At 40.6% G+C, this 22,020-nt stretch overlaps 2 protein-coding genes across 2 annotated transcripts in view; one reads left to right on the top strand and one right to left on the bottom strand.

Moving 5' to 3' along the window:
• Positions 1-18,454, top strand: part of rapgef1b (Rap guanine nucleotide exchange factor (GEF) 1b) — a 38,110-nt gene extending 19,656 nt beyond the window's left edge. The window contains exons 8-27 of the mRNA XM_055052250.1: positions 328-442; positions 705-885; positions 1,879-2,400; positions 3,714-3,916; positions 5,462-5,623; positions 8,823-8,969; positions 10,462-10,554; positions 12,037-12,122; positions 12,484-12,589; positions 13,727-13,802; positions 14,070-14,154; positions 14,852-14,944; positions 15,049-15,234; positions 15,332-15,416; positions 15,530-15,624; positions 15,701-15,779; positions 15,857-15,958; positions 16,551-16,648; positions 16,762-16,890; positions 17,577-18,454. Of these exons, the coding sequence (XP_054908225.1) occupies positions 328-442; positions 705-885; positions 1,879-2,400; positions 3,714-3,916; positions 5,462-5,623; positions 8,823-8,969; positions 10,462-10,554; positions 12,037-12,122; positions 12,484-12,589; positions 13,727-13,802; positions 14,070-14,154; positions 14,852-14,944; positions 15,049-15,234; positions 15,332-15,416; positions 15,530-15,624; positions 15,701-15,779; positions 15,857-15,958; positions 16,551-16,648; positions 16,762-16,890; positions 17,577-17,727 (2,794 nt within the window). The 3' untranslated portion in view covers positions 17,728-18,454. The remainder of the gene's footprint in view (positions 1-327; positions 443-704; positions 886-1,878; positions 2,401-3,713; positions 3,917-5,461; positions 5,624-8,822; positions 8,970-10,461; positions 10,555-12,036; positions 12,123-12,483; positions 12,590-13,726; positions 13,803-14,069; positions 14,155-14,851; positions 14,945-15,048; positions 15,235-15,331; positions 15,417-15,529; positions 15,625-15,700; positions 15,780-15,856; positions 15,959-16,550; positions 16,649-16,761; positions 16,891-17,576) is intronic.
• A 358-nt stretch (positions 18,455-18,812) lies between these two features.
• On the bottom strand, positions 18,813-22,019 carry uck1 (uridine-cytidine kinase 1). Its single transcript, XM_055052248.1, has 7 exons — positions 21,571-22,019; positions 20,957-21,116; positions 20,651-20,747; positions 20,419-20,561; positions 20,254-20,348; positions 20,129-20,177; positions 18,813-20,036 (listed from the first exon to the last, which is right to left on the bottom strand). The coding sequence occupies exons 1-7, from the start codon at positions 21,658-21,660 to the stop codon at positions 19,843-19,845; spliced, it is 828 nt and encodes a 275-aa protein (XP_054908223.1). The 5' UTR covers positions 21,661-22,019; the 3' UTR covers positions 18,813-19,842.
• Between the last annotated feature and the right edge of the window lies 1 nt (position 22,020).

Raw genomic sequence — 22,020 nt, 5'->3', positions numbered from 1 at the left:
GTTTTGCTAGCTTCCATATCATGGTCACCTTTGTTGGCTCGTTCCCTATTTGTTTTCCTGTTTTGACCTGATATTAACTCTGAGAGTGTTTAGGTTGGCAGACAGGATGACTCCATGCCATTTACAAGAGTGGCTTTCATGAAACATTTCATCTCACCTTTAGAGAGCAGGGATGATAATGTCTGTGTTCATGTAAATATACATGCATAAGCAATGTGCATATAGGCTTAAAGGTGTGTTTTTATGCTTGTGCGATTGTTTTAAGAAAACTTTCATCACTCATTTTGTATTTGTAATTTTTTTCAATGTGTTTCCCCCTCCCTGTAGTCCACCACCAGCACTTCCGCCTAAGAAACGTCAGTCAGCGCCTTCACCAACACCAGTCGCAGTGGTTGCACCGATGAGCCGTGGCTCCAGTTTACCATGCAGTGACCACAGACAGGTGATGGATTGATTCAATTATGGATTTACCAGAATAAAATCGCTTTTCTGTTTACAGTATCTTGTGTTTTCTCAACTTTTTCAACTCAAGGAGCTACAAAAGCAATTGCCAAAGTGTGTCATACAATCTCTCTCCCCTTTGGCAGAGTGTCAGTGTTCTAATCCTTCACAATCTAACTATGCTGGGAACATGTAGGCCACAGCAAACAAATGTTTTCTAGCTAACGAGAATCACGACATGGGAATCTTCTCTTTCCGTGCAGGAATATGAGCAGGAATTCTTCCAGAGGCGCTTCTCTGGGGGGAGCCATTCCTACGGCGGAGACTCCCCTCGCCTGTCGCCCTGCAGCAGCATGGGGAAGCTCAGCAAGTCTGACGAACAGCTTTCTTCCATGGATCAGGACAGCGGTCAATGTTCTCGTAACACCAGCTGTGAGACGCTGGGTAAGGACGCAAACAGAACTCTACCGGGTGGCATTCAGTGGATTTTCACATGGGACACTTGTGGTTTGTTTTTGGATTTTTCCTATGTTGTTCAAAATTAAGGTTTTAAGAAATTTTCAACTGTAGACAAGTATGAAAAAAAAAAAACAGAGTTCAATTTCCAGACTTTCATTTCATCCACGTGACCAGCATCTGTTTTCATCTGTAGATGCATCCATCCCTCCTCCTGTCTATACATTCATCCAGCCATACATGCATAAAATTCTCACATCTGCCTCGCCTTGCTTCCTGGCTTTCTCCCTCTCTTCCTTTCCTCCAGTGTCTGCAGCCTCTATTTAAAGCTTGACCACTGTAAAAAAAACAAAACAAATGTCTGCCATGAACTCATAGTAAACTTTTGCGTTTGTATTTTCAATATTTATAAAGTGATTTAGAACTGTGGAAAAGCATGGAAGATATATGGAATCAGATATTAATTTTGGTGAAAAGTCTCGGGACGCACCGATTCAGTTTTCACTTCTGATACAGATATTTTGGGTTTTGTATCTGCCAATACAAATCCTATGCAGAAAAACAGTGCTGAATTGCTTCTGAAAGGCTTATTCTTAAAAAAAAAACCACACAAACATAAATGTACCAAATTATAAATTTAGCACATTTAAATACATCAATACAAGTCTGGTCAAACATGTGAAAACAAGAAGTGCAATTAGGAAATATAATGTAAAATAATTAATAAAGCATGATGTCACTCTGAGCACAAAGCATAGAATTAGACTGAGTAAATCTGCCCTTATGGACCAGGCATATTGATATAAATGCATATATTAATATCGAATCGGTGCTTTCCTAGATAGATCATAAACTTTCGTTGGTATAAAAAATGAAGTTTTATAAATACTTCTAATTAGTAAAAACTACTTTTTTAGAGTTAGGATGTAATAATTTTATCACAATAATTTTATTAACTTTCAGCTGTCTTTACTTTTCCAGACAACACAGAGAGTTATGACCCGGATTACGACTTTCTCCACCAGGACTTGTCTGCCGGGGACAACCTACCTGCGGTACATGCGGGGGGCTGCCTGAGCCCCCTGCCCGAGTCTCACAGCGAATCCTCGTCCCCTGTTCCCGGACAGCATCTCACGCACCCTCCTCTGAGCGCTCCTCCCTCCCAGCAGCCAGAATACTGGACTCCACAGCTCAACCAGAGTAACCCGCTACAGTCATGTCGCACCAGCGCACCCCCCGCTCTGCCCCTGAAAAAACGACGCAGCACGCAGACCTCGTCCTTCTCTGACGGGGGTTCCAGGGTGCTGTATGAGCGCTACCCCTCCCAGTACGACAACTTGTCAGAAGAAGAACTTCATCCTACGCCGCCGTTCCCCCTTTTCACACCCATCTCCCCCATGCCTCAAACCAACGGGGGAGTTTTTGTCTCCCAGTACATGGCTAGCGAGAACTCAGATGTCCCCACAAACCCTCCGCCACTTCCTGAAAAGAAAAACAGACACAGTAAGTGGAGTGAGGGTGGCAAGGGGAAAGGCAATACTGTGGATGGAATAGACCCAGGCGATAAAGCGAAAGCTAATATTCTGTGACATGTACGACAATAACCATAACTGCATTTTTGGTGTCTTTAAACAGTGAAAAGTTGTCTTTGTCCTTTTACTTGGCTGTAGGTAGGCTAGTGTTATCCTCCATTTATCCTTATTGAGGCGTACTGCTCAATATATCATGACATTGATTTTCCGCCATATTGCCCAACCCTAGGAAGTAATGAAGTATGAAGGTCAAAAAAAGGACGCCCTCTGATTGAGATGAATGTAGGACACGGGAGCAGAAAGCAAAGTCAAGAACAAAGACTAATCAAGAGAAGAGTAAATAATGAGGTTGATTAGGAAAAGGAAAGCCAGACATTTTCAGCGCTTAGTCATCAGTTCATTGTTGCATGTTTTATGTCAAAGAAATATTCAGTGTGAATAGAGACAGGAAGTAAATACTAGGATGTGCCACAATAGAGTCTGGGAGAGAGGCCACAAAGGGCAATATTTGGTCACTTCCTCACGAGCTACTGTATTATGTCATCCATACAATCAGCCCGACCTCATTGTTTAGACCATTTTCTTCTTTTTTTACTGAGTATGACCGCAGTCATGCAGAATGTCAAAAGTACAAGAAGCTTCCTGTGAGTTTACAGATAAGTTCTGCTCTTTGGTTATTATTATTCACTTTCGTGTCTATGGAGGAGTTTTGTCAGCAATAGAAATCTTAACTGGGTTATTTAATCATCAAGAATGTATTTGTGGACCTTCCTTTTGTGGATGACAAGGATTACATACACATTTTGAAGCAGGAAATACAGTTAGTAGAAGTTTTTTTTTTTAACCTTCCTGTCATGTTGCAGCAACAATCTTCAATGTATATTAGTGGAATTTTAAGTGATAGTTAGACCAACACAAGCAAGAGCATAAGTATGAACTGAAAGGAAAACTTGATTTCACAAATTGTTTAACAACTGGTGAATGGTTTATGAATAGATGCATCTTTCTATTATTGCAGGTAATGGTGGGTTCAGGGTTTATCTTTCTTAAAAGCGTTACAATTTGTCACTGCTTTGTTGGTTAAAATCTCAGTAAAAAAATATCAAACGTGTGCTACGCAGTGTTGTAAGAAGACGTTGAAATATGTTTTAAATAAATAATACATCCACAAGAAAATGCATGAATAGGATCTAATAGACTTTAGTGGATGAAATCAAATTGTAAAGAAGTCTTTCCTTATGCAATTGAGTTCACAGCGCTAAATCTTTCCTCTTCCTCCTTCAGTTCTCCAGTATATGCAGTTTATGGAGGACTACTCGGAGCCGCAGCCCTCCGTTTTTTACCAGATGCCACAGAGCGAGAGGATCTACGAGCAGCATAACAAGCTTTTCCAGGAGGTCTACGGCTTCAACGACTCGTTCAGCAGCACCGACTCGGTTCACGAGCCCCTACAGCCGCCAGCCTTGCCTCCAAAACAAAGACAGCTGGTGAGAAGCGCTCCGTGCGGGCAGCCTTTCTCGAAGTTTGCAAGCCAGTTGGTTTCATACTGTTCCCGGTCTCGTTTACCACTGTGGTTGGAGTACATAAACAGCTGGATTCACTAATTTGAGCTGCATGAGCAGAGGTGTAATTTAAATTCCTCACATTTTTTTCCCCGCCCAGTTTAGACTGAGTGGATGTGATATATTAATCAATGAAACTCCAGGCTTCATCTAAACACAGGAGTTTTATTCTTGAGAAAAGATGGAGAGTCTGTCATCCTTTTTCTTTCTTTTTTTTTTTTCTTCCCAAGGCTTCCTCTTATCTTGTCATCTGTCTGACCCACACAGCTCTCTCTACGTCTTTATTCTTGGCTATTTTTGTAGCCAAAGCAGACAATTGTGTGCAATCCTGAGGCGTTAGCTCGCCGGCGAGAGTCAGGACAAGATTTTATCAGCCAGGCATCAGATTCAGAGATTTTATCTTGATTTGAGGTGATGTTTGGGTTAATTGAGTCAACCGCCTCACAATGAATCAACGGTAAGTGAAATACAAAGGATAGATTACTGCAAGCAAAGGCTTTTTTATTTATTTATTTTTTTAAATTATTATTAGTTTAAACTTAAAACTTTTGAAGAAAGTTTAGAAACGTATACATTTTTCTTTGATTGACAACTCCTCTATATGCCTATAAGGTGACAAATCTATCTATCCTTAAGCTTTTTGTTAGTATTGCACTGACATATTATAACACACCTCATCAGTGTTTGTCCTGTTTTTTGTTGTTTTTTTTTTTACCACCGTGATTGTGTATTTAAAACAGATCTTTATTTTTATCATTCTTTTGTCTGTGAGTGGTCTGGTCACACTGCACACATTTGTGCCGCTGCTGCAGGCCCTAATCCGGCCTCGTGTTTTTTGGACTTTATGAGCTCGAGGCCTGGTGGAATAAGCCTGTTTGCCCCCTGCATAAACCCGTGTTACAGGCTTACATGCTTTGGCGACTTTACACAGCTTTGCAGAGAAAAAAAAAAAGTAATTCCAGCTGCTGGGTGGATAAGGGCTGGAAATAAAACCCAGCCCATATATTGGCCATCATATTGGCTCTGTTTGGACTATATGGTAGTTGGCCTGGTTATCTCTAAAGCTTAAAAGTTTAAAAGCAAATAATATCTAAAGGTTTATTTGAGGATCGCTGATGATTTGTGTTACCTGAAAGCCTTGGAGGACGTAAGGTTTCTAGAGAGAACTCCGAAGAAATATTTCGGAAGTATTCAAGCTATTTATTCTTAGTCTTGAATCCGGCAGGCTGAACTGATGTGTCTCAGCTTTTATCTCTCTGATTTTACCATTCTGCTGCTGCTGAACATTTGATTCAGTCTGCTCTAACTCAATCTTGCTTACTCGAGTAATCAATTGTTCACTCTTTTTCTTTTCTTTTTCCTTTAACATCATTTACTCCCTCTTCACCTGCCCTTGACCCCAAACTACTCTCACTTCCTCTATTTCTGTTTATCTTCTCTATATCTTCCTTCTTTTGTTTTCCTCCTCAGGCTTCACACTCCTCTTCCCCTTCTTCCTCCTCCTCCTCCTCTCTCTCCTGCCACCTCCAGCCGTCTGTGGCGGCCCTGGAGGAGGCGGGCTCTGGGCTGGGCCTCAGCATATCCGTCTCTAACTCCTACCTGATCGGCCAGGCGTCTTTGACCACGCCCACGGTGAGTCGCTTCCCCCTCTCCTCTCCTCCTCCTTCACATCGGCGGTCCTGGCATAGGTGCTGCTTGGCCCAGTGGTCCTGAGGTAGCTCGACATTTGAGACTCTGTTCACCTTTTATAGTTACTGACGGAGCTCAAACATCACTGTTTTTGTTGCTGTGTGGTTCTTGATTTCATTCATTCATCCAACCACCCATCCATGTGCTGACAGATGTTTTTATTATTATTATTATTATTATTATTATTATTTGTTCCTTGAAAGAATATTCAGTTATGATAAAAATGCACTTTTTGTGATTATGAGCACTTGCTGCTAGTTTTTGTGATTGTGTGCTTCTGCTGGCTTGTAGCTATCCCACTTTAGAAGCATTTCACAAAGTTTGACTTGGGACCAAGTCAACAAAACTGGGGAGTTCTTAAGCTTGTCTTCAGTAATCAAAGTATATACAAAAAAATCATTTCAAAAATTATATTACAAATCTTGCAGGAGACAAAAATAGTACAGAGAAAAGGATAAACAGTATTTCAGTAGTTGATGCTGATCATATTATGTGTAAGCCTGACACGATGATGTATTTTGCTGGGCGATAAATTGTCCCAGAAATTATTGCGATACAGTAAATGTCAATATTGTTGATAATATAGCTAATGTAATGATGCTGGCATAAAGATGCAAGAACACCCTCTTTAAGATCAGTAAACTTTCATTTTGTACGGAACGCTTAACACTGAAGACATTTTAAATATGCAAAATAAATGAAACAACCAAAATGACAAAATGGATTATTGAAGTCTCAACAAAACAAAATGACCCTTCAAATCATATTAGTCATTAGTCAAAACTGCATGATTTCCTTGTTTAAGGACCTTGTTTGCACTTTATGTTTAACTCTAGTTAAACATAAAGTGCAAACTAATACTGTACTATGCCATGTGTCAAATATTGTCAGCATTTTTCAAAAAGACTTTTTACCTATAATATTATAGGGCAGCATCTCTTAAATAAAAATGCGAACTGCACAAACAAGCATGCAGATGAAAATTAACGTGGATTTTAATTACACTCGCGAATAGTTGATTTATTGCTTTGTTTTACCAGCTTAATTGTGTGGTCACAAGTCAGGCTGCACAATATATTGTGAATGTATTATTGTCATAATATTTCCACATGCAAGACCTGCTTAGATTGCAATTAGTGCGTGGATGTTACTTTAATAGTTACCACAGAGCCGTCCTATGCCTGTATTTGGTGTGATGTGTTGTTTATTACAGAAGAAGATGCTTTGGAAGGTAAAGATAAGGAAAGGTGGTCAGAAAACTGCAACTAAGTGGTTTCAGTGCTAAAAAATAAATAAAACAGAACAGGAGCAACACTTTCAATAAAACCTCCTTATTAAGGTGGATTTCTTTTTTTTTTTTTAGTAATGCTTTTATTTACTCATAAACGGGGTTCTGTTTTCGACGAACTAATTGGAAAAACATTCAAACTTTGCAGTTTGTTGCAAGTCATATTGTTTATTTGTCATCTGGAAAAGAATGGAATGGCATGCTCCCATTAAATCGCCCCAATGACAGGTCTTTCATAAAAGAGTAGGAAACACCCGACTTCAAAATAAAGGCACACATTTTAGGAATGGTTAAACCAAATCAAAGGTATTTTATGCTTTGTGGTGTCGCATCAGATTGCCAGTTTTCTGACCCACCACAGGCTATCTAGTTGCGGTTTAAATGGATGTGTTTGGTCTGCTTTTGATAGCCTCCATTTCAAAATCCTTAATCTATAAAACACTGATTAAAGTATAGCTGAATTCATCTGTGGGGGAAGTACAAATATTCTTTAAAACCCAGTGTGAGATTTATGAAGCATATTTTTTTTTTTGCTATAAATAGGAAAGATTTATAACGTTTGGAAACAGAATCAACCAAGAATAAAAAACCCAACTTAAAGTATTAGTCAGCCTGAAATGAATTATTTTACACTGATTACAGATCATTTAAAACCAAGTTTGTGATTTACGAAACATGGAAACGACCTAAAAATATTGCATATTGTCTTTTTACCTGGATGAATCATTGCATCTCTTTTTATTTTCACGACGGGTGTAGAAATTAGAGATGTATTGAATCTTCTGTTGTTTTTTCTGCGTATCTTGAAACTACAGTTATGGAGTGAGTGAAAAATCTAATTGGAATCTGGCTCCTTTTTGAGCTCGTGACGAACAAAACATTTCAGCCTCTAACCGGTTTGTATGAATTTGATATTTTGTAGTCAAAACGTCCCTAACTTTAGCCTGGTGTGGCTAAGTGTAAAAACCCCCTCGGTGTGTTTTGGAGGGTCGACCCATGATAACCCCACGACATGGTGCGTGAGGCACGTCAAGACATGGCGTGGATTTCCCCCGGGATATCTCTGGTGGAATGCGGCACCAGATGGGCCTGATGGAAAACACATTCCCCCCTTTTCTTCTGCTCCTCTCTTCGTCCTCCAGCGTCAATCGCTGTCCTCTTTCTATCGACTGAGTTTTGCGCAATTTCCCTTTAGTGAACTCCCTTACAATAACTGCGTCATTTAGCTCATCGGAGGCCTTTCGATATTTGGACATATTTGCTCAAAGATTTTTAATGGGGCTTTTTTTTCTTTTCTTTTTTTTATGGCCTTGACCTTGTTTGAAAAATAAAATAAAATTGGTGTGCGCATGAGCGTGTGCAGCAATTGCCACTCATCTGTGTCTGCATGGCTCGGTGCAGGTATGCTCGCACAGGTCTGGTATGTGAAACATGTTCTAACAGGTTACTGCTACCTCCCTGCTGACAGGGATCTCTTATGCTGGCAACACACTTGTACACTGAATCATCTCCGGTTTCAATTTATAATCCAAGCTAATCAATGTCTCTGCAAGATTTGCCTCCTACCCCCTTTTTTTTTTTTTTACTGTAAATCTATTAGTCATCTTTGTCTGTAATTTTGTGTATACAGATATAGGTGTGCATGCAGCGCATTTCATGTTCAGACACATTCCTTCCATAAATCCGAGTTGGCAGAGGTGACACTACTTCCCATCCCGCTTTCTATTCTGTTTGCTCTGACTTCTCCTCTCTGATCTCTCAGTTCTCTTCTGTATTTTTATTTATTTATTTTTCACTTTTCCACTCTCTTTTTATTTTTTTCCCCCTGCTTTGGTTCCTCTCTACCAATCGCAGAGCTTGGACCAGGTCGCCCTGACCAATGCCACCGTTCTGGATGGTAGTGGGGGCGGTCCCAATGGTTCCCTGGCTGGCTCAATGGGCTCTGTGGCCGTCTGTCTTCCCTCTGAGTCTTCTCTCACTGACTCGCTCCACACCTCGGCGGTGAGCTCATATGACGGACTTCTTTAGGCCTTAATGAAATCTGAACGCCGACCCTCCTGCCTCTGCAGATTCAAGTTAGATAACAGCTGTTTGGGTTTCTTCTACTGCAGCACATAATGAAAATATATAGTGAGTCATTCGCCGTGTGGCATCTAGGTGTCATTATCACGTCCCGCAATCTGTGTTCAGTCTTATTACTAGTCTGAAAATAATCCCAGTGGATGCTACACTGCCTTTTTCTTTTGCCAGTAGAATTATTTTTTTTTTTCATATGATACAATCCAGTGCCACCTGTAGGTTATGACGACTCACAGCTGTTCCTTGTAGAATTGAGGTGCACTTCAGTGAATTAGAATTGTGATTGAAAAGTTATTTCAGTAATTAATCCCAAAAAGAGAAACTTGTTTCACTTAATTACCCACAGTATGATTAGTTTATTTTTTATGATTGTGGCTAACACAAGACCCAGTTGTTCTGAAAATTCACCAATAAAAAAGCAATTATAGAATTAAAAGGGTGGCCTTTTAGAAACGGTGTATACAGTCTCTTTTTGGTGGGACTCCTTTTGCATCAGATATTGCATCAGTAATGCAGTACGGCTTTGACGAACTTTCAGCTCCTCTGCGTTGTTTGCTCTGGTAATGCAATATTCAGGTGATAATACTTCATAGAACATTTATCGATTTATCAAATCTGGACTATTTTGTCACCAATACACTCACTGGATTTCTGCTGGCATGTTTAAGGCCTACTACCACCTTCGACAAGAGTTTTAAAGCCTCTATTGTAGTATAAGGAGAATAAAGTAGTAATTTTATAAGAATGCCAATACTAAAAGTAAGAAAATTAATATGAGGAATATTGAGCATGTTGTAGAGGAACACTTTATACATTTTACAAATACTTAATGGAAAATTTGAAATCTTTTAACACATCATCATCATCAAATTATTATCAGTAGCAGAACTTTGACAAGATAACGCAAACAACTACTTTGAAGAAAGAGTTTCAGGTAAAATTATATTATTTTCTGCTAATATTCTGACTTGATTCTTGTAATTAAAAGAAATTCTTCTAGGATGGCTCTATTACTGTCATATCACCTACAGAAGGGATGATTGAAATAAAAGCCACTTTTTGAAAGTATTTTCCGTCATTTGTGATTTCTCTTTCAGAAGAGAAATCGGATTTGAAAGAATCTGTTTTTATTTTTAAGCCATATCACGCAATTCTAATTCTCTGTGTAATTACCTTGTGGAATATCCAGTTTTTGTCTTTTTTGGAGTCTTTATAAAACAGGAAATGAGTCTCCTTTTTTGAATTTAATTATAGTGACAAATGAGGTTTTCAGTGACATTCTAATCTATTGAGATGCACCTGAAGCTGACCTCAGCCAGCTGCTGTTGCTCCTTCAAGGCCGTTAAAGCCTCAGCAAACACTCTCTGCTGCTTCACGCCTCGGTCTGTGTCCCTCCTCTCTTCCCCTCCTGTAGAGCGAAAGCGTGAATGACGAGGGCGGGGAGGGGGAGTATGTCAACCTATACTCGTCCAGCCAGGCCAATGGGGAGCTGCCGCTCTCCCTAAGAGTAAGTAGCAGACTGCCGCGAGGTGAAAGGCCAATCCCATTTGCACATCCCATCGCCTCGGGGTATGAATCAATTCGGATGCAGGGGAGCGATTAAAAGTAAAAGGGTCTCCGGCCCGCGTCTCTTGGCACATTTCACTCAACATGTTGCACCTCCTATTGATTCATCCCCGGGACAAAAAAGGCGATTGGAAGTGCAATGTGAGTGTAGCCAAACCAGACTACATCATGACTTCAGGTTCACAGGTTCGCCTGGGACTGAATCATGGGCTGGTGATTGTGAGGGGGTGGCTGGGCAGGGTGGGGGGAGGGGAGGGCTTTTTGTTGTTTTGACTGCCTGGCTGGTGACTGGTGTCTCTTTGGCTGCTGCTTCAGCTGTGGTGAACATTTAACCCCGTTCTGCTCTAACTCTTGACATCTCTCTGCTCCCAGAGTAGAATTCTCAATGGGTTTCCAGTAACATCTGCCTTAATGAATAACATGCACCTGTGCATGTGTAGCAGCTTATTTATTTGTGTGGTTCTATTCTTTTGGGTCAGCTTGTACCTTTGCTGCAGGTCTTTATTCTTTTTTTTTTTTATTTGGTTGGTTTTTGGTCAACATACAAAGGAGACGATGTGTGTGTGGTAGCATTCTGGCTCAGACGTTGTTTGAGTTTTACCCCTTTTGGTGTTCCTTCTGTTTGGCTTTTGTGTGTTGGGTTTTCTTTACTCACACTTAGCCAACACTTCGCACCCACTCTGCATCACCACTTCTGGGACGATGTAGTAAACGTGTCGTCAACACTTCCATTCTTCTTTTTTCTCCACCGGTGTGTTGCATGACATCCTGGCGGGATCATATGAGCTCATCTGCAGCGAGCTTGTTGTTGCATGGAATCACTCACGAATGTTGTTCTGCTTAGAAGGTTGCGTAAATCCATCGTAGGCATGAATAGGAGCTTCTTTTTTTTAAATGATTCATTTCAGCTAGTCAGAGGAAGAGAAATTATTTAATATGTCTAAGCACCCCAGTAACCAGTGCTTAAACTTAACTGGATAATACTTGAATACCAGAGTCCCTGCCTGGATGGAGTGAGTTTGACATCGACGCTTTCTCTGAGAGAAAGCATAGAAACATGGAAGCATGTTTTCCAAAGTCAACACCTTCAAGCATGACTTAGATTAGATCTAAGCATCTATCCACCACAAACAGGCCAATTTCTTTCTGGAGAACAGACAGGATATTTTCCCAAAAACAAAAAAAAAAATGTTTGTCATAAATTTGAGCCTGCATGTGTAATTTTGTGGATTACAGTAAATTCAAGCTTGTCTAACCTATAGGGGCATCGGATATAAAATCAGCTCAACCTGATAAAAAGTGGTTCAAATAAATAGAAACCCAACAATAGTGACAGGCATGCCAGTGTTGGGTGGATGCAAACTTCTCAGCAGAACTGTAGACATCAGAGGCTGACGATTGCTTTCTTTCCTTCAACTACTAGGAAACCATCGCAGCTGATGACGTACTTCAAGACCCTGTTCCTCAGATGCCATCCAGCAATAGTAAAGAGGCTTTAGACAAAGAAAGGTAACAGTTCCTGTTATGTGTGTGCTCTAAAACTATACAATGTAGCTGATGATGTGCTCTTTGTTATTGACGTGATGCAATAAATCACGTCTGATTTATAGAGTCACGTTTAATGCTACATTAAATGTCCCTTATTGTAATTTTTTTTAAATGAACCTTGGAGCTCTTTTAAACATTCTCAGGGAATAACATCCTAATTTAATTTGTGAAGACAAATAGAATCACTGCTGCTTTTTGCTGTAAACTGATTAAAACCAAAAAAAATATGGAAGATTAGTTCTTGGTTTATGAATGAACCGTTTCAAACATGCAGATGGATGAGACTCTCTGTGTTGATGGCGGATGTGTGGGTTTGGTTTAGGAGGCAAAAGACAGCAGAAACAGCCGGGAGCGTTGAGGAAGACGTAGACGAGTTGTCTCTCATAGACCACAAGGAGATCATGAGCAGGATAACGCTAAAACAAGAGGTAAGTTGACTTCCGGTAGTGTGTGACATTTTTAGTAGGAGTTCGCCAATCAGTCGGCTCCAATTTCCTTCAGTTTCGGAGACAAGTCAATTCTTTCATGTGAAACCAATCTTATCCACCTTTGTGAAGGTCTGAAAATTCTCTGTTTCTTTTTTTACTTTATTCTTTTTTGCGACTTTTCTTTCTTTTTTTTTCCTGCCTTTTTTGAGGAATCAAAACAGGGCTATAGTCTTAACCTGTCATGCAATTTTTGTTTTTTAAAATATGAAAGACTAAAGAATTTTTTTTTTTCATAAATGTAATTTAATTTAGTAGGTTTACTCCAAACTTTTCATTTATATTTGAGAGAATGAGCAACTAAAACGAGTGTGTGTTGTTTCTTTGGCACTGTCCGATTCTTTTCTATGAAACATAATCGTATTGGTGCACTGTGCGCTTCTAACACTTTTATACCAGTTATCTTTAAAAATAAATCAGAATCAGCCAAAATCGAAACCGTTAGGTTTTGAGCCAGTTTTTAGACTTCTCTTACAACAAAACCTCACAGCATCACCAGCACATTTTACCCAGTTGTCTTTGGAGCAGAAGTTATTGTGAGTCCAATCAGATCCTGCCGGTCACCACTCTCAGCCGCTGCTGCCCTCTGGAGTTTAACCTGTTAAACTGCAGAGCTAAAACTTCCTCCGCCTTCTCCCACTTCACCACCTCCTCCTGCTTTGTCCTGAGTGGTGCAGTCTGATGTACAGATGTGTGAAAATGCTGCACGCCTCTCTGCAAGGTTAGAGGCACTGTGACAGCTGCAGTTTACCGAGGGATGAAGGGAGGGGGATTGGAAACGCGAGGAGTTTCCTGACCAGAGAGGAAATTCACCGCTGTTACAACACACACCTATTTAAGTGATTTTTTTTTTAATTAATTTATTTTTTCCTTCCTTCCTGCCTTCCTTTTTTTTTTTTTTTTTTTTTTTGCACAAGTCAGATTTTTTCTTCGTCATCAGAGGAGCCGGTGCAGCAATAGGAGGTTTGGTGGGGGAGAAGAGGAGAAAATGTGCATGCAACGTTTTGGGCTAAACTGCATCAGTCTCCAGGCTCATTCGCTCTTCATCTTTTCCTTATTTATCACTCCGAACCTTTACAGAATGACGACGGTCCTGACGTTCGTGCGGGGTCGGGAGACATTCTTCTAGTCCATGCTACGGAAACAGAGCGCAAAGGTATGGTATGAAAGCTGTTTACCTACTGTGTCTCATATTTTTATCGCTGGAAAGATCTGAATTTATTTCACATTTGAAAGCCGATTTGTTGAGAACATTTCTCTGTGTGAGTGGCATTGAATGGCCTCAGTCTGTCATTAACAGTCTGTCAGCCTGTGCTTGTTGCAGTCATGTTTGATTTGTTGTCAGCTTGTATTGGTTAATCTCGGCGGCACGTCAACTCAGAAATGTTGCTCTCTTATTTTTTTTTCCTCTTTTTCTCGACAGATCTTGTTTTGTACTGTGAAGCCTTCCTGACTACATATAGGACTTTTATAACCCCAGAAGACCTCATTAAGAAGCTACACTACAGATATCCTTTCCAAATCACTCAACATGTCACGCTGGCCTAATCGTCTTTCTTTGCTGGCAGAACTTTTTTGTTTTTTTTGCCTTAATCCTTATTTACTCAGAAAAGACTGTCCTTTTTTAAATCTTTACTGAAAGATATTTAAATTCCAGCTAAGTTGAAAATGCTGCTTTTCTGGATTCTGTTCTCTATTTCTTGGTTCTGAAAGAAAAAAAGATTAGTTCATGGTGCCGTTGGATTTTCAACTCGCTGTTCCTGAACACATCATCGCAATGGTGAAACATGGTGATGATGGCATCATACTGGGAGACAAAGACACTTAATAAGAAGCCTGGGCTACAACAGAATGGTTTAGATGAAAGGATATTCACTTAATGGAATGGTCCAGTCAAAGTCCAGGCCTAATCTGTGGCAAGACTTGAAAATACAGTTTAGATGCTTTTCAGTGAGTCTGAGTAAAGAAAACTGGGGAAGATTTGAGTATCTATGTAAAACCAGCAGAAGTGATGCAGCATAAGCATCAACCAAGAGACGAGAGAGCGTTTGTATCCAATTATTGACTGGATGCTTCCTGCACATTTCAGAATTTCGAAAAGAATTTAATCATTTTCCTTTCACTTCGGTTATGTGGCACTTTGAATTGGCCTTTTATATTAAAAGGAGAGACTTTATAGACTATTACCCTTGACCACAATTGCACATATACCACATTCTGCCACAGTCCAGACACCTTCAAGAAACGAGTCAGCAAGAACACCTTCTTCGTTCTGGTTCGTGTTGTCGATGAGCTGTGGTGAGTTGAACTGCCGAATCAGTCAAAAGTAAAGCCTCGCGTGTCAGTTTAACCGGTGAGAAGACAAATCAAATAATTCCCACCTGACCACCACTGTCTTCCAGTCTGGTGGAGCTGACCGAGGACATCTTGAAGCAGCTCATGGACCTGGTGTTCACGCTCGTGTGTAACGGCGAGCTCAGCCTCGCCCGTGTTCTCCGCAAGAACATTCTGGACAAGGTGGAGCAAAAGAAGCTCCTGCGGTACACGAACTCCCTCAAACCGCTCGCTGCTCGAGGGGTCTCAGCGAGGTACAGCTGAGAGAAAGGAAAACTGATGTAGTCTTGTTTCCCCGGCTTATTGTGTCGTGTATAACTGAAGCTGAGGCTCTTTATGGTTTTCTTAAAGGCCTGGGACTCTTCACGACTTTCGCAGTCACGAGATTGCTGACCAGCTCACGCTTCTTGATGCCGAACTCTTCTACAAGATTGAGGTGAAGTGACTTCCCTTCTTCGTATTGGTTGTAATAACTCTGCTTCACTTCTTGGAAGCATGGAGAACAAGCTCAGTAATTCATTATCTTCTCCTCGTTCTGCTTTCTCTTAGATTCCAGAGGTTCTGCTTTGGGCGAAGGAGCAGAATGAGGAAAAGAGTCCCAACCTAACCCAGTTTACAGAGCACTTTAACAACATGAGCTATTGGTAAGACGTGACTTAGATCAGCCGTCTCTTCATTTAGTCTCTTCAAATGCTGATGCCTTCACTTTCTGGCCTACAGGGTGCGCTCTTTGATAATTCAGCAGGAGAAAGCTCAGGACAGAGAGAAGCTGCTTCTCAAGTTCATTAAGATAATGAAGGTAAGAAATCTTCCTTTCAAAAAGACAAATTCATATTATGGCAGTGTTTAACTTTTATTCTCCTCTTCTTATTCTAGCACTTAAGAAAGTTAAATAATTTCAACTCGTATTTGGCAATATTGTCCGCCCTGGACTCTGCTCCCATCAGGAGATTGGAGTGGCAGAAACAGACCTCTGAGGTGAGTTTTTAAAATTTTTTTCTTAAGGGGACAGTATTATGTAAAATCAACTTTTTGAGCTTTACATCCTGTTATGTTATTCCCTCATCAAAAACATACGTGGGATGCTGCTTTCATCTATGTTTGAGAAATCCTTTAACCTCCCGTGGCAACCATTCATCTGTGCAAAACGCCTTCGAGACGCAGATACCGAGCTTCCACATCACAGAGCACCCCTCCCCAGTGACTCCTCCACTCAGCTCCTTCAAACTAGCCAGCGGCAATTAGCAAATATCTAATGGAACTGCACATCAGCCTAGCTCTTCATATGAACTACTTCTCAGTGAAATGCTGCTTAAAACATTGTTGGAGTTGATACAGGACCAACGTTGTGAGGACTTCCCGAAGACAGAGTTTCAGAAAGAACAGAGACAAAGCCCCAGTTTCAATTTTTTACGTAATATTTGATAAATGCAACTGAATGTAACATAGTTACTTGATTGTGCTACAAAATGGTTCTGAAAAGTACATGATACTGCCCCTTTAATACATTTTTTTTTTTTTTTTGTATATCTCTTCACAATAACACGCTCATCTCTTCATACTGCTCCAGGGTCTGGAGGAGTATTGCACGCTGATCGACAGCTCCTCGTCCTTCAGAGCCTACAGAGCTGCTCTAGCTGAGGTGGAGCCCCCCTGCATCCCATACTTGTGAGTAAATTTTCCTGCTCAGACCTGAACAGATCTGCTGCCGCTCAACTCGACCTGACTTGGTTGTTTTATCTGATTTCTTCTCCTCGTTCATCCATCCATCCTTCCTGCAGAGGCCTCATCCTCCAGGACCTGACCTTTGTCCACCTGGGGAACCCCGACCTCATCGACGGGAAGGTCAATTTCTCCAAACGCTGGCAGCAGTTCAATATTCTGGACAGCATGCGGCGCTTCCAACAAGTGTAAGACTGGTTGCAGTGGTTACACCCTTCGAACTTCTCCCTATGCATTTTATGAGAATTTTTAGGCAAAAACTAAAAGTGCATAATTTTAAAGTTGACTAAAAAACTGGTCTTAAACTTAAAATTTTACGTTTTAAGATTTTAGTAATTTAAGATTTAATGATGACAGAACTGCAAGGATCATCACAGAAAACTTTTATCTGCAGTCCATGAATCTGGCCTTTGTAGTAGAGTTAAGTATAGTTGTGTAGAAAAAAGCCTTTGTTGAAAGAAAACTATAAGAAATCGCATTTATAAATTGTAACAAACCATGTTGGTATCACAGAAAGAATTTCAAAGAATATACATATAATTATTTATAATAATCAGATCTATGCCGTTTTTTGTCTGGATACGACCAAATTACATTATTGTGATACAATGTTTAACATTTATCAAATTGTTGACTCAAATAAAAACAATATTTTTTCATTTTGTAACAATTTAATAGTTTTCACAATATATTCTGCAACAACCGGCCCTTTAAAGACATTCTTGATCTTGACATGGCCCAAAATGAAATGAGTTTGGCACCCCTGATTTAGATCAGAGCATAGTTATGTGTTAGAATGATCTAGTCAAAGTTTAGACCAAGGTCCAATTGCGAATCTGTATCAAAGATGTTGTCTACCCTGTTCTGACCTCAGGCATTACGAGCTGAAGCGCAACGAGGAAATCATCTCTTTCTTCAACGACTTCAGCGATCACCTGGCGGAGGAGGCGCTGTGGGAGCTGTCCCAGAAGATCAAACCCCGAAACATCAGCCGCACCAAGACCGACCGCGGGGAGAAGACCTAGGGTCCCCCCCAAGCAGGCCTTCAACACTGACCTTCAACTGTGCTTCATGACACTAACTCCACTTTATTACACACTAAAAGAACGACGCAAGGAAGCTAACGGGAGACTCGCTCGCGAGGAATCCAGAACAAACTGCAGACAACTGAAATGTCACTGAGGTTTACAAAGAGCCCGGCCGCTCTGGGAGATTATAATTTGGGATTACTGTTGCTCTGACTTGGTAGTGGAAGAGCGAGGAGTCAGAGCAGACGGTGGGAAGGTGGAGAGACGCTACGAAAATTACCAAAGTCTGCTCCTTGGACTCTTTGTTTTAGAGTGGAGCTGTCGCGTGTGAGAGAACAATTTGAATGGTCCATATTCCTCCCCTCCCCCCGTTCCTTATGTATGTGCCATTTGCTGGTCACCTTCTACAACACTAACAAGTCCTCAACCAGCAGAAGCTCAGGAGCAAACCTGCCGCGAACTGTGAGGCGCACACGCAGGCTGCCGACTGAGAATCTGCTGCAACTGAACTGAAAGGGCAGGACGGCCCCTACGGACTGGAATCAGTTTGTTTTGAAACGTTTTTTTTTGTGTGTGTAAGAATCATGTATGGTTATGACATGTATTATATACAGTGCTCCTTTTGTTCTTAAAAAGGACGTTTATGCTTATGAGAAGAGCTTAGCTTCTCCTAAGTGCCGTATGTATGTGCACTAAAAAAGAAAAAAAAAAAGAAAGGCAAAAACACGAAAAAGAAATTTACTAAAGATGCTGTGATCTATGTACGTCATACTGAATCATGGAGTGCCGTGTTCAAGTGTAGAGAACCACGAAGCAATCGCAATCATGTCCCGGTCATGTCGGTGTGTAAGAGTGTGTATCTGTGAGAGGTCCTCTGTGATGTGCATGTGTGTGTCACTCCATGTGCTATATAGGAAGTCATTGGAATCCTTTTTGGGATAATAATCACATAAACCCTCAACCCTCCTTCCCCCCCAACACATCACACTGTGCTCTCAAACTCCAATAAAACAAAAAGCTCTGTTTATACTAAAACCATGGGTGCACAGGTTTCTTTGGTTTCTTAAATGAAGACACTTAAATCCTTCAAAAGAAGTTTCATTTATTGATGTACACTGTTCATAAAGTGAAAAAAAAGTTAAGGCATAGACTTGGCAGAATATAAGCAAATGCTTTCAAACTGGCAGGGGTTTTTTTTTCACCCATTTGCCTTGCAAAAGTATTCATACCCCTTAAATGTATCTATAAGCACAAATGTATTCTAAAAGGATCGAATGCGATCAACAAAATTGTAGATAATTCTATCCACACCCCATGTCTTTACCATCTTAGAATATCTAAACACAGACAGATTTTTGCTCTCCATAATGTTTTAATAATGTTCTCTAACAAACCTCAGAAGCCTTCACAGACCAGTTAAGACTTTCATAAAATTACAAACCAGTGGACCATTTCCTGATCGACTTCCTTGGGAAACTGGTTGCACTGGATTTTATTTACTTAAGAGTAAATATGGCTGAATACAAAACCTGTCAGATTTTGTATTAGGTTTGAAAGCCACGTATAATTTTTCTTTCACTACACCATGCGCTACTTAGTCCATCACTTTGTAATCTGGCAAAACGCAAGTAAGTTGAATAAGTATGAATACTTTTGCACTGTAAGAAGCGATTGCAAACCAGAACAGGTACGTCAACATAACCACGTTATTTGTATTAATTTACTTTAAATATACTACCCAAACAGTAGCAAAGAAGTTGCCTGCATGGTCACATTTAAAAGTGCAAAAGCATAACAAAAAAAAAGTTCTTAATAATCATAGGACCTGGTTTAGTAACTGCTTATTTACCCATTTTAAAAATCAAAACAAAGAAAGCCTATGGGAACACTGGTTACTTCCATACGTTGTAGGAACCATGTTAACTACAATAAAATAAGATCTGTACCTGTAACATTGACTCACTGACAGTACCCTAAACTGCAGAGTGTGTTACATTCCAGTACAGTAACTTCAGTTCACGCTGCAGCTCCACGGTCTGGACCTATCTGTTCCCGTTCACGCATACACACAAACACACACACACCCACCCACACGTCTACAGCCGCTCCGTTTCAGTGGGGCCGACTACTAGGCTCCAGCAGGACCCTCTTAATTGGAGGGTTGGTGGATCCGTTCTGCAGGTCGCTCTGCTCTGAGGTCAGCCTTTTGCAGGCTCGGCCATGGCTGTTGATGTTTCCCCGCTGCCACTTGCAAATGTCACCATTTAGAATATCTTGGATGTGCTGCACAATCAGGTTGATAGCCACTAAATGACAAATTAGGAAGTTATTAATGCTGCTGTCGATCTTGGTAATACTGAATATAAGTTGGGATTTTTTATTTTTAAAGATTACTCACCCATATTGTCAACTCCTCTCGGAATGATGACATCTGCATACTTTTTAGTCTAAAACACAATAAAAGTACATAGAAATCTAGTTTAAAATATACAGAGCATCCTCAACGATGACTACTGTACTTACAGGCAGGCAAAACTCCTCAAACGCAGGCTTCACAAATGTTGTGTATTGATTCAGAATCTGCTCCAGGTCCCTCCCTCTGTTCATGTCCCTCAGCACTACAAGAAATAAGGTTGCTTGAAATGGAAAGGAAACCTTGCAGATATGTGCGATCGGCACTCGAAGTACCTCTCCGAGACAACCTGACATCTGAATCCGTGTCCACGAAGAGCTTCATGTGGAACATCTCGCGCACTTTCTGGGGGTAGAAAACAAGGATCCCTTCAAAGAGGACAACATCCGCTGGGTAAACTGTGATCCTGTCTTCCAACCTGCAAACAAACAATGAGCTCTCAGGACACAAGGGAACGTGGCGGTTTTTCGTCACAACTTCACAGTTATAACGTGTTTTTGTTTCAACCTGGAATGAGTGACGAAGTCGTATGTTGGCACCTCGACCGGCTGACCCTCTGCAATGTCCTTCAAGGTTTTGTACATCAACTCGTTATCGAACGCCTCTGCAAGGCATTGAAGAAGAAAGTGAGAATTTAAAGAAAAAGTACAATTTTGTGTTTAAACTTCATATACACTGCTTAGACATGCAAACAGTGAGAATAAATTCATTTTCCATTACAGCTGATTTTTATTCACAATCACACTTTCAAACGTATCTTTGCTCTGAGCTCGTGTAATAGAATAGCAAAAGTGAAAGTCTGGATTTATTTACCAGGGTGATCAAAGTTGTACTGTCCTTTCAGGGCTTTCGCCTTCTGATCTGGAGTCAGCACGTTGTAGAAGCAGTCCTGGCTGATGATGGCCACCTTTCTCTGGCGATGGTCCACCTTGTTCTGCCCCAGAAGCTCCATGATCTTGGCGCAAACTGTAGACTGTAAACAATGCATCCCAATTATCCTACTATTACTAGCCAGGCCATTGCAACAACATACCTCAATATCTACATATATTATTATTATTTAATATCAGCAAAGTGTCTTTATTCCGTTATGCATTACGGTAAACATGAAACAATAAATACTTTGGACAGTCAAAATATTCCTGACTGGAAGCCGTTGTTCTTTTCCATTCGTGACCTCGAGTTCAAAGTTTACGACCTGACGTCAATATTGTTACGAACGTGCGCAGTGTTGTATTTTCTTCTAAATATTCAGGGTAGGAAAATGGCTAGCTCAACTGAACAATAGACTTAACAAAAGAGTGTTTTAGCAACGTAATAAAATGTTAAACAAGTGGGCGTGACACCTGTTTTGACAGTTTGATGAATGCTAATACTGATTCCGAGCTAAGACAACCGGTATGCTAACTACGTTTCGTATAGTTTACCTTTCCGCTGGCCGTGCCTCCGCTAACACCGATTAAGAAAGGTCGATGTCTGGGCTTTTCTGCCTCGTCTGTGACGCCAAGTTCTTCCATCGCAGTCAGTCCAACAATTAAGGCAGCAGAAACGAAAATTGGCAGCGTGTCCGACAGCTAACAGCCCTCAAACAGCGACGGCGGCAACTGCTGTCATTCTCGCGAGAATTGAGGCTATCTGGGTCACTTTGAACACCCGGCGTTCCGATGTATAACATATTAGTTTGGTTTGTTCATTTTTGAGAAACTAAGTTATTGTTTGTTTTTTCCTGAATATGTAGGGAGAAAACAGTAAAATTAAAGCCGACTAAAATTAACAATAAAATAGAGCCAAAGGTCTGAGGCGGCTTTTTATAGAAATAAAATAGAATTTAAGGCATATTGGTCATGAGAACAATACAATCGATAAAAACTGTAACC

This window comes from Poeciliopsis prolifica, unplaced genomic scaffold (genome assembly GCF_027474105.1).
Source record: "Poeciliopsis prolifica strain line A6 unplaced genomic scaffold, Auburn_PproV2 SCAFFOLD035, whole genome shotgun sequence".
Lineage (NCBI taxonomy): Eukaryota > Metazoa > Chordata > Actinopteri > Cyprinodontiformes > Poeciliidae > Poeciliopsis > Poeciliopsis prolifica.
The sequence above is the reverse complement of the archived record's forward strand: the minus strand, read 5'-3'. Positions and strand labels throughout refer to the sequence as shown.